Source organism: Lissotriton vulgaris, chromosome 5, assembly GCF_964263255.1.
Source record: "Lissotriton vulgaris chromosome 5, aLisVul1.2, whole genome shotgun sequence".
Classification (NCBI taxonomy): domain Eukaryota; kingdom Metazoa; phylum Chordata; class Amphibia; order Caudata; family Salamandridae; genus Lissotriton; species Lissotriton vulgaris.
In genome coordinates this window covers 218244786-218257001 of record NC_141693.1, presented here as the reverse complement: position 1 = coordinate 218257001, position 12216 = coordinate 218244786, and the positions used below count along the sequence as shown (strand labels likewise).

General features: G+C 46.7%; 1 protein-coding gene across 1 annotated transcript in view; it reads right to left on the bottom strand.

Moving 5' to 3' along the window:
- Positions 1-412: 412 nt before the first annotated feature.
- LRSAM1 (leucine rich repeat and sterile alpha motif containing 1) overlaps positions 413-12216 on the bottom strand; it is a 331526-nt gene continuing 319722 nt past the window's right edge. Inside the window, exons 24-26 of the mRNA XM_086921200.1 lie at positions 3956-4113; positions 1855-3225; positions 413-1811 (exon numbers count right to left, since the gene is read on the bottom strand). Of these exons, the coding sequence (XP_086777326.1) occupies positions 3100-3225; positions 3956-4113 (284 nt within the window). The 3' untranslated portion in view covers positions 413-1811; positions 1855-3099. The remainder of the gene's footprint in view (positions 1812-1854; positions 3226-3955; positions 4114-12216) is intronic.

Here is a 12216-nt window from a genome sequence, read left to right as displayed (position 1 = left end):
TTAGATGTGACATGTGCTTAGGAAGATATGCGGTTGCGGTCAAAAGTATTTTATCTGACTTTTAAAGGGGTTTAACAAAATGTATTTAATGGAATGTGTAATTTTATGTTTAGTTCATGTAATGTGATTTTATTGTTTTTATATGTAAGAAGATGATTTTTATCTAAATTGGTTTTATGATGTTTTAAGATTAAGGTCAAAATGAACATTCATGACTGACTGGTCATAAATTTTTTTTATGTAATAATATTATAAGTGTTCACAGTTGAACTGAACAAGTTTTGGTCCATTTAACAGCTGTCTACAGTTCCTAGCAGTCATTAGGAAGACTAAAATTAATTTTCAGAAAACGGTAATGGAGATGGTGAAAATATCCACACAACAGAAACTACTTCTCGGTCTATTCTTTCTATTTTTTTGATTGTATTTTCCATCTTGTGCATTTTCTGCGGGAGAGTTCGGGGATGGAAAAGGACCAGGTGCTGCCATAGAGAGGATTTAGTCAACCATCTACTCCAAGACTATTCTTCAGGTACTTGTCTTGGAGTTAGATTACGAATGTTCTTAGCTACAAATGTGCCACAAAGGAAATAGCAGAAGCTACAATATATTGGCTATAGAGCTATAAGAGTGAAGGGTTAAGGGTTAAGCTGAACAAGCTTGTAGCTAACAAAGAATCATTTTTTACCTAAAGAATAGAGGCTTTGAGGGTGCCATGTTGGGTAGTAAAATATATCTGGGATTGGTGACCTGTTACTAAAATGTCTTTATGTTGCACCATTGCTCAGTAACTTGAAATACTTTTTTTATTGTGCAATACCAAGTTTGTGACTTTTTAAGAAGCTGTAGTGCAACTGGTAGGTCACGAGAAGCAAGTTTGGAATTTGGGTCACTTTAAAAAATGTTGCTCGTTCATGACTTAATCTACTTTTGTTGCATATTTACCCGCTGCCAGACCAGAAAGTCTACTTTCCCAAAATTTAGTGGCTAAAATACAAATATCAAGTAAAAATCTCTTGTTTCCTGGTCAAAAATATTGGTAATCTCATTAAATAAAGAAAGTGCCAGTCCTCAAAACCTACTGGGACCTGCCCATTGAAAGCACCCCCTGTGCGCAACATATCGCTTTTAACATTTTTTTCTCCTTTATCCATCGATGGTGATAGCCATTTTAGATCCCTCTTTATTCTTTGATGTACATAGGTCTTTCATTTATAGTACCTATCTTTTCAGTCTCTCAGAGGCTTGAAACATTGATTATGGCACCAAGCGTCCAATGTAAACATGAGGTTGTTTTTTTCCCCATCTTTGCTGTTGTACTTAATTTATACGCTGTCTTTCCTTTCTACTCCATCCAGTGCAGTCAGCCTAGTGAACGAACACCGGTAACTCAAAACATACATTTTCAGTGCTTATGGGGAGGATAAGTCCCATAAGTTGATAAAGTGCAACAGGGTAGCAGAAAGGGGTTAGATACAAATGGGGCTACAACACTGGACATGCAGGATTAGACAGGGAGTAGAAAGAGGAAAACGTGGCTCAAACTCAAAGGGAGCAGGCCCTGGACATGTCGGAGAGTGTACTGTGTACTGGATAGGTAGGAAAAAAGGGAGCAATGAGGTTCAGACATGTTGGGGAGAGTAGGTAATGAGAATCGGACAAACGAGGGAAGGAGAGCAATGTGAATGCAGCACTTGGTGGGAGGCTTCAAGACCACATGTGGACATAGTAGGGGTAGGTGAGATGTGGAGAGAGAGAGGGTGCAACAAGGATTGGAAACATAGGTCTAAAAGACCAACAAGTACTGAATGCTTGTTGAGATACAGTGGGCTGGAAGACAAGATTCTGCTAGACAGTGAGTATAAAGGGAACAGTTATTCTGAAATTATGATGTTCAAAGGAGTGTCTTAAAGAACATGAAAATGGTCCCATGACACTGTGAGTACATCAGATAGTCTCCGTTGTGTACCAGTGCACTGTACACAGCTTCCAGTACCTTTGCCAAATCAACCGGTACTAGTTTGTGATAGTTAAAAAAACAATTCTACATTGATCGTGCAGTAAGACATACCCCCATATCTCATATAACCTCTAGTGTTCGTCCTAAACAACCAGTCTGTTTCCACCTTATTTTGTTCTGTTTCACCTAGCCCTTCTTAAAGAAGCTTTTAAAGAGAACATAAATAAAGGTTATGACAAATCATACAAAACAAATATCCTATTTTACTGAAACAATGCATGCTTTACATCTCACCAAGCTCATTTTTATATATCTTTTTCTATTCTCGTCTCACCTAGGTTTCACTCTTAATGTTACCTGCGTCTCCTTTGCTTTTCCTCCCTAATGCTTATCATGCCCTCTCCGATCAGGTCTACTCCACTCCATCCTAGTGATAAGATTTGGAATGAAGCACCATACAGAAGTGCCTGAGGGATATGAAAATGAACGGCCAAGTTTGGAGGCTGGTAGGTCCACGAGCTTTAGGCTAATAATGAAGCATGGGTGCTGTCTGGGAGAAAGGGCATTTCAGGTCTGTCAGGAATAATCCTATCTCAGTGGTGGCAAATCATCCTCACATAATACCATAAAAAGTTCTGGTCATCAATGGTACAGAATCAAAGGATACAGGGCAGGAGTTAAATAAATACATATTTTAAATCTCTCCCTTCAAACGTATTACTTTCAACACATAACATATCTTCCCTATAACCTTTCATGTAAAAATAATAGTGTGCAACGCCAAGGACTCACAGATTTGGACGAGGCAACATAAAACATCCTAGTTAAAGAACAGCTGTATAACAGATCCCACCAGAATACCACTATTTGTCAGAGAACCTAAAACTTCATTTAGAAAAGCATTAATGGCATTTAAAGTAAGGCAGAATATAAGTTCATCTGAGAATTCTATTTTCTCGCACTTCCTCTCACTTGAACTTCACAACATTGTTTACCTTGATTGTGGCACTAAAAGCAACAATCGGGGGTACTTGATCCCCCTAACGGAAGCTGTCTGATAGATGACAACCACTGGATATAGCATAGTCACTACCAATAGCCGGTAGAGCCCATACATAAAAGATGATTTTTTTCAGAATTTAGACACTGTGGTATATGCGTATACGTTGGATGATGTCCTTGCGGCAGAGAGGGCAGGTGCGCAAGACTTCGCTGCACGTCGAACAGCAGCAGACATGGCCACAGTTCAAAAAGATCATCTGAGCCTGGAAGGAAAGACAAGACAACTGTTAAGAAAATAGTCTGCTAATTTGTGTCTGTATAAGGGGCAGTTTAAGGTCTTGCACGGTGAGCATGGTGCTCGGAATGCTGCTTTCTAGCCATTCTGAAGATTCACTGAAAATGAATGTGGTGCACTTTAAGACAAGTTTCTGTAAATTTAAGTTTTCTTGCAGCAGCATATTAGGAATTTCATGCCTCACAATACTTGGAATTAAATGTGTCATAACCATAAATTCTGCACTGAAATATCGTTGTATCCCAATACTGGTGACCGCCTTTAACAGATTTCCTTATTTGGAATGGAAACTATACTTAAAGTGGTAATATAATGGTCTACTGCAAGGACAATAGCTTACACTTCAAACAAATGAAATAAAAAGTTGAAGTCAGAAGGACAAAGGGATCTTTGTGATCATTCATCCTTTGCCCTTTCCTCTTTCACTGTTTGCATTAATAGTTAAAAGAAGAACCCTGGTCCCAACAAACAAAACACATTTTGTTTGTTGCATTAAGTACTGCTCAAGATATTTTCTTATTTAGCTATTTAAGTTTATGCATGTTGTCAGTTCAGACTATTTCAATTGAGAGGCTAGGTCTGGCCAAACCAATCACTGGTCAATGTGTCACAAAGGCATTACAGTGAAGGATGTTATTGAACGGAAATTTAAATAAAGTAGGAGAAATCATTTGCATAAGTAATTTTAAATTGTATACCTCTTGCTCCATGCAGACCACACACTCGGACTTTCGTTCTTCCACTTGTGATGGTGGTGAGGTAGGCGATATGAGGCTCAGGTCGTGTGTAGGGGAGACTGCTGGTTCTGCTGCATTGGGTTCCGGTAACTCAGCACCATCCGCAGGCTCAACTATTACTAAAAAAGAAAGGAGGTACCACACAAAAATCAAAGGAAAACCACTATATGTGAAGGAAGTGCAATAACATCAATTGCCATATCAAACGCAACATGCATCAACTCTGACGAACAAGGGGGTTGGGGGTGAATGTGCATGTCTGTGTGTGTATATATATATATATATATAGCTATGTTTCAAGTTCACCTGAGGTCTCATCCTGTGTAAATAGTGTATGTCTGGTGTATATATATTTATTTGGAATATGCTTGTACATTCATGTTTTTATACATATATTTATATATGAATAACTTATAGTCTATTTTTCTACACCTGATTTTAGCATGATATTGTAAATCAAGTATATTTCTGTTATTTATAGCGATGACAATTGTTTACAAGACACTATTTGCACTTTTTTGACGTGTTGCACTTTGCCTATTTTGCACTGCATTTTGAATTCTTAAATTTGGATTATCCAGTGATTTTTTAAGTGTATTGCTAACAACGACAATATGGCATTTGCACTTTATTTACTGTTGTTTGCACATTGCGATATAGGCTGGAATCAGGGATTATCCCGTGATGAGCTTTGCATAGAAATGTTGTCTATGTCTATGATACAAATCATTTTACATGTGACCATGTTCCACCAATGAGTTTACTCTAAAACCAGCATTAGCACTTTAAAAGTTGCCTCCTCCCTAGCATGCGTCATGTGATCAAGGCCTCTGTGAAGGCCGAAACGTCATGCTGAGGTGTGCCGTCTCCCCGACGAAATAAAATACACTGCTCACCTGCACCTGGGTCTCCTCTCTTCTTCTGCGCTGCGGTATCCAGGATTGGGCCTCCAGGCGAGAGTAAGCAGGGGATATATATATATATATATATATATATATATATATATATATATATATATATATATATATATATATATATATATATATATATATACACACATTTTAATGCATAGGACAGCCCATCGAGAGATGGTGTGTTTTTACGCAGCCCAACCACCCACATAGCCAATGAAGAGTTGATCGTCCACCCGGAAATCTTTTGTGCGGTCTAGATAGAAAGGCAGAGCACATTTTGTGTCTAGACGGTGGAGTCTCTCCTGCTCTTTGGAGGGATGCGGAGGCAGGAAAAAAGTAGACAGAGTGATGGTCTATCCTATGTAGCACGAGGTAAGAAAAGAGTCCAGTGTGCGAAGGACTACTTTTCCCAGATAAACAGCAAGAAAAGGAGGTTTTGATGACAAAGCTTGAAGCTTTCACCCTGCGAGCAAAGGTGATGGCGACAAGGAAGGAAGTCTTCAGAATAAGGAGCCTGATAGGGCAGTTATGTAGAGGCTCAAAGGGAGTGCACATAAGGAATGTCAAGAGAAGGTTCAAGTCCCACTGGGGCATTACGAAAGGAGAAGGAGAAAAGAGAAGAGCAATGCCATTCAGAAATCTATTTACAATAGGGGGCTTGAAAAGAGAAGGCCGATCAGGAAGGAGAAGATAGACAGAAATGGCCGAAAGGTAGCCTTTAAGAGTGCCCAGGACAGAGCACTCTCAGTTAGAGAGAGAATGAAAAAGAGTAACTCCGAAAAGGGAGCAGCAAGAGGGATCAACAGCCTTGGCAGTGCACCATGCAACAAACTTGTTCCATCTACAGGGGTATACAGACTTGGTGGAGGGATGCTCGGCTGCCAAGATGACATTACAGACTTCTGACGAATGGTAAAAAACTGTCAACTGCCGTCGCTCAATCTCCATGCAAGGAGGTGGAGGCTGGACAGGTTTGAGGTGGAGAACCGTCCCTTGCTGCTGCGACAGAAGATCGATGGTCATGCTCAAGAGCTCGGGGTACCAGAATCTTCGTGCCCAGTCCGGGGCCACAAGAATGACTTGGGCCTGGTGGTGCTTGAGCTTCTTCAGCACTCAGGGCAAAAGGGGTACAGGCTACAACTCCACCTGTGATGAAAAGCGTTGCAGAGCCAGTGCAGGCTTGGAAATTCCAAAGCACAGAACTGCTGACAGTGCGCGTTTTCTCTGGTGGCAAACAGATCAAACCAAGGCTCTCCCCACTGTTGAAAGAGCCCTTGTACTACCTCCTAGCGAAGCCGCCATTCACGATCCATCACACACCAATGGCTGAGCTCGTCCGCCCTTTCGCTCAACAACCTGCCAGGTGTTGAACCACCAGGGAAATGCCCTGATTTTACAGCCATGCCCAAAGTCGAAGAGCCTCTTGACCAAGGATCCAAGACCCCACCCTCACCCCGTTTGTTAGAGTACCACATGGCGGTGGTGTTGTCTACACTACACTTCCTTTGATAGAGGGAAGGAATAACTTCGGTGTCAGACAAATCGCTAAGAGCTCCAGAAGGTTGATGTGGAGGCTGGACTCCGCTGGAGACCAGAGTCTTCTGATGTCCGCCTCTCCCATGTGGCTGCCCCATCCCAGGAGAGACTCATCGGTCACCACTGTTAGCTCTGGTTGGGAAAGGGAGAGGGATCTGCCACTGACCCAATCTTGGTTTGTTAACCACCATTGCAATTGACGTGCAGTCCCCTCCAAGATCTGCACACCACTGTAAAGATTGCTCCGATGCTGCGCCCACTGGAACTTCAGGTCCCACTGCAGAGCCCGCATATGCCACCGGGCATGATCTACCAGCAGGATGCAGGAGGCCACGAGGCCCAGCAGCCTCAGGCCATTCTCACCGAAATCCGGGATAGAGGCTGAAACATCGGTATCATAGCCCAAATATTCCAGACTCGTTGATAGTGAACCCCAGCAAATGTAGGAGGATCTCCGTAGTCTGGTGATGGGAGATGGCAGCCTGGGGGGGACTCGCCTTCAACAGCCAGTCTTCTAGATAGGGGAAGACTGGAACCCCTGATCTGCGCAGATGAGCTGCGACCACTGCCTTCACTTCCGTGAACAACCGAGGGCCACTGGTAAGGCCAAAAGGGAGCACAGTGAACTGAAAATGCTTGTGGCCCACCATGCACCGTAGGTAATGCCTGTGGGCCAGCAGGACGGGATAAGGAAATAAGAATCCTGGAAGTCCAACGCTACCATCCAGTCTCCGGGGTCGGGGCAGACAGGACCTGGGCCAACGTTAGCATCTTGAACTTTTCCTTCCGGAGTAAGCGGTTGAGGACCCTGAGGTTTTGGATAGGACGCAGGCCATTGTCCTTCTTCGGTACCAGAAAGCAGTGGGAGTAGAAACCACAACCTACTTCTGGCACAGGGACAAGAGAACTGCAACTACCTGGCGCAGAAGGGCCAAATGATCCTCCGACAGATGGTGAAAGGATGGTGGCATAGAGGGAGGGGAGGGAGTAGCCCCTTCGGACTATATGTCAAACCTACCTGTCCGACGTTATGGTGCGCCAGTAGGGGAGGTGATGGCGAATCAAGCCGCCCACTGGCCTCTGGTGGTCCTGTAAGGTTGGACTAGAAGGGTATGGAGACTGCTGTAGGAGGGGTATGGGTGGACTGGCCAGCCCGCTGGTCCTAAGACCTAGTCACTGGGTCCCACATCCGCAGCCACGCACAGGATGGCTAGACTGGGTTGAACATGGTGGGGCACCCCTTACGTAGCCACGAAAGGGGCGAAAAGCAGACTGTGTGGAGTGAGAGGTCGGCCCAAGGATCTATCTGGCCCTGGAATCCTTGAAGCGCTCGAGCGCAGAGTCCGCCTTGCCACCAAAAAAAGCGATGGCCATCAAATGGCATGTCCAGTAAGGTGGATTGGAATACCCCAGAGAAACCAGACGTCCTCAACGAGGCGTAGTGCCTACTGACATGGAAACCGCGCAGTTTCCAGCCCATATCAGATGGTGAATTTCGCGATGTCTTTACCCTCTGCCACTGAGCGGGTGAGAACGGTCCGGGCCTTCTCCTGGCACAGTGGCGGGACTTGCGCAACCATATCCCACACTGTATGGGTATAGTGGCCCAAGAGGCATGCAGTATTCACCAACTGAAGTGCTAAGCTGGCGGAAGAAAATAGCTTCTTCCCAAGATGGTCCAGCTTCTTGGATTTCCCATCTGGGGGAACAGTGGAGAATGCGCCCTTAGAGGACGAGGACGAGGCTGGAACTACCAAGCTCTTGGGGGTTGGGTGATGGTAGAGGAAAAGTGAGTTGCCAGGGGATGGGCGGTGGCGTCGGGCAATCATCCTGTCGACAGGAGCCCCTGTGCTGGGCTTGGACCAAGGGACAAGGATGTCCGTGAGGGCTTCATGATAAGTAAGGCTTCCTGTTTTCCGTTTTTACAGATAAATACAGACCGAAAACAATGTGTTTTCTGTCTGCATTTATTTTTAAAAGTGGATAAATACAGAAAATTGTGCTGCTTTTAAGTGACTATCCGTGCTGTCTTTCTTGCATTATAGCATAACAGCTGAGCAGATGGACATCATGGGAAATTAAAAAAACAGGATTGAATTTCTTTAAATGTCAAAATCAATCTGTGGTATAATGCTGGCATATACCAGTGGATGTATTGTCATATAATAATTGGCAGCTTAAATAGCCAAAACACGACAGACATCAAAGTATAAGTGTGCGTCTATCAGTTAAATAAATATGGAAATGTACAGTTTTATACCTTCATTTATACACAAAACACCCAAAAAAATATGGATATATACAGATAAAATGGCCCAAAAATAAATATGGATAAATAGATGGAAATGTAAAAATAAAAAAAAAAATAGCATAAAACCGGGAGCCCTAATTAAAAGGCAGAAGGGGCTTCGAAGAGGCTGCCACAGGTTGAAGCACATCTGTCAGGAGGTTAGTCCTGACTGCCACCGTAGGAAGCTCCAAGGCCTCAGCTGCACTACGCAACACCACTGCATACGACGCTCCCTCCCCCGTAGCCAAGGTAGGGGGAGAAAGCATGCCAAGAGCTGGGGGTACCCAGACCACTAGCATCAAACAGGTCCTCTCGCCAATCCAGCTCATCAAGTTGGTCAGCTAAAGGGTCCACAGACCCCTCCCAGTCCTCCTCACCCTCCTCTGGTTGCCAGTCAAGCCTGAAAGGGACACCAGGAATAGTACTGTGAGGTCGACTGGTGTCATCCTGGATCCAGGACTGGATCCTCAGAAGCCCTTCGGTGCCAGGGCTGGAGCTGCCGGCATCGAAGTCCCAGAGCTCCCAGCCAAGTCTGCGGGCCCGAAAGTGCGCAGGCAGAGTTTGGCTGCCCAAAGATGCCATGAAGTGCTTTGTGGAAAGCTCGAAGCTATACAGGGGACACTTCGGTACTAGGAAATGGGGGCAACTCATAGCCGTCCCTGGAGCAGGCTCCGAAGACGAAGCTGGAGAATGACGACGCTCCGGGCCCGTGTCACATCAGCTGACCGACAGGGAGAAGGCGAAGAGCGAAGCTGCTTCTTCATCTTCTTCTTGTGCTTCAACTTTGAAGATCTCGAAGACTTGGATGACAAATGATAGTGGTGGCTTCGAGACTGGTCCCGAGACCTTCCTCTTGACCATGACCTCAAGCAGCGCAGAGCCGACTGCTGGGCCTCCAACATCTTTCAAGACTGCTCCCGCAAAGACTTCGAGTTGTGGTCGCGCTCCAGGCACCAAAGGCACATGAGTTGGGGATCCGTAACCGACATCAGGTGGTTACAAGCCTCGCATGGCTTGAACCCGGTCTGTCGATGGGACATCCCTTGTACACCAGGAGTCGGTAAGACTCAAAAAGAACTCGACAAAGTAGAGAAAAAGTTAGTCAAAAAGTGACTAGGGGGGAGGAGGAGCTTCGCGGGCAACCAAGATGGCCGCGTAAGCTCGGAGCTCCGCGGACCTTCCGATCCTCCTCATATATCCTGTCTGAAATCCTGATCCACGCGGGTGGATTCTTATTGCTGGTGGTCTACTGAGGCGGGAGCTGCCTTCCGCCTTTAAATCGGTGGTTCCTACGCTGAGCTACGTCGAGTTGAACTCCGTGCCAGGGCTGTGCCATTGTCTCTCCGGTCTCCGCCACTCCGCACGATTGGATTGCGTAGTGACTGCCTGCTGTCCCTACTGGCGGAGTGCTATTGCCTGCTGTGCGTTCTTTCATCGGCCTGGTCTAACTGTCTAGCTCGGATTTTCTTCTTGGCTCGCTGGGCTCGGGCTTGGCTGGTGCAGCCCTTTTTCCTCATCGGAACCAACATGGCGGGCAGAGGGGACCCCGACAAGCCGTCGAACAAAGGCGCCCGCGGAAAAGCACAGTCACAACAGAGTAGAATTGAGCGATATGTCCAGCCGAAGACGCCGCCTGCCACGGGATCTTCTGCCAAAAGCCTTCCATCTACGGGCTCACCTGACGGCTCCGAGCCTACCCTGAGCGACATCATGGGAGCCATTACCAGTTTTCGGGCTGACATGCAGCAGCAACATGAGATCTTGACCCACAAGGTGGACACTATGGCTGTTGATCTGACTCTCATTAGAGCCGACCTGGGCAAGACTAATGATCGAGTGAAGACACTGGACATTAAGACCTCCAGCCTAACGGCCGACGTCTCGGACCTGCAAACCGAGGTCCGGAACCTGCGGATGACTGCGGACCAATTCTCGAGGAGGCTGGAGGACTTTGAGGGACGTGCCAGGCGGCAGAACGTCCGCATTGTCGGTGTTCCGGAGGGGTCGGAGGAAGCGGCGACGGACCTCTTTGTGGAGGACCTGATAAAGACCCATTTGGCACCGTCTGGTCTTAGTAACTTCTTCTCTGTGGAGCGTGCCCATCGGGTGCCGGGCGGCCCGCCGAAGTCTGGCGTGGCGCCTAGACCCATCGTAGCACGGCTTCTCAACTTTCGGGACGAGATGCGGTCCTGCAGGCGTCCAGACGGCATGGACCGCTTAAGTACCAGAACGCTGCAATACACTTTTACCCGGACTTTACCAGGGCTGTTCAGCGACAGCGCCAGAGTTATGCGGGCGTAAAGCGGTGACTGCGAGATATGGGATATAAGTACTTTATGATGTTCCCTGCCAAACTCCGGATTGAGCATGAGGGCCGTGCCCTGTTCTTTGACTTCGCCGAGAATGTGAGTGAATGGTTGGACACTTTGTCGCCGCGTCGGGACGCTCAAGATGAACAAGATGGAGGTGCGGCTGGTGGCTCGGATCTATGAGACTTGGCTCTACTGTGTAACACCGGCGTTTGGTGACCCCGCTTCATGAGACTGTCGGTATTGTTTTTAAGTGACCCTGCTGACTTTCCTGTCGTTACATGGAGGGTGGCGGAAGGTGTTCGCGGAGATTCCTTACTCCTCTGGGACTTTTTGTAGAGTAGTTTATGGGGCGACAGGCACACTGCTGATTGGGGGGGCTTTTTAGTCTGATGCAGGGGTGCAGGGTGGGGGGTGCAATTATACAAGTTTATTTGTTTGTTCGTTCTTTCTCTCTTCTTTCCTCTAGGCAATGGATCATGTTTACTGCTGTTTTTCACTTGATGGTTGGGTTGGCTGGGGTTGGGTGGGACGGGTTGCGGGACGATGGGGGGTAGGAAATTAAAAGTGATCAGTTGGAATGTTAATGGGTTGGGTGACCGTGTTAAGAGAGGGGTGGTGATTCAACTGCTTAAGAGACATATGCCCGATATTGTGCTCCTTCAAGAGACGCATTTGATTGGAAACTCTTGCAAAGCTCTTAACCGTAAAGGCTACAAGATGGTGGCCCACTCTGGGTTCTCTTCGGGCTCCCGGGGGGCGGGAATCCTGGTGCGTGCGTCCCTTCCCCTTGAGATAGACGTCACTGTGATTGATGAGAGGGGGCGCTACGCTGCTGTGGCGGGGAGATGGGAAGGGCGTTCCCTCGCGCTACTTTCGGTTTATGTTCCCCCAGGCCTACAATCCAGTACTTTCCAGGACCTTGGTGGCGCCATTTTGTCCTTGCCTGATGGTCTATTGATAATGGGGGGTGACTTCAACTCAGTCTGCTCTGGCTCCCTGGACCGCCAACCGCCGAGAGATCTCCGCAGTTCCCAACTGTGGTTGCCTTCCTTTCTTGACTCCATGGGTTTGGTGGACAGTTGGCGACTACTACACCCCGCGCTCCGCCATTTCTCCTTCCTTTCGAGTGCCCATGGTAGTCTCTCCCGTATAGACTACGTTTTTACCTTA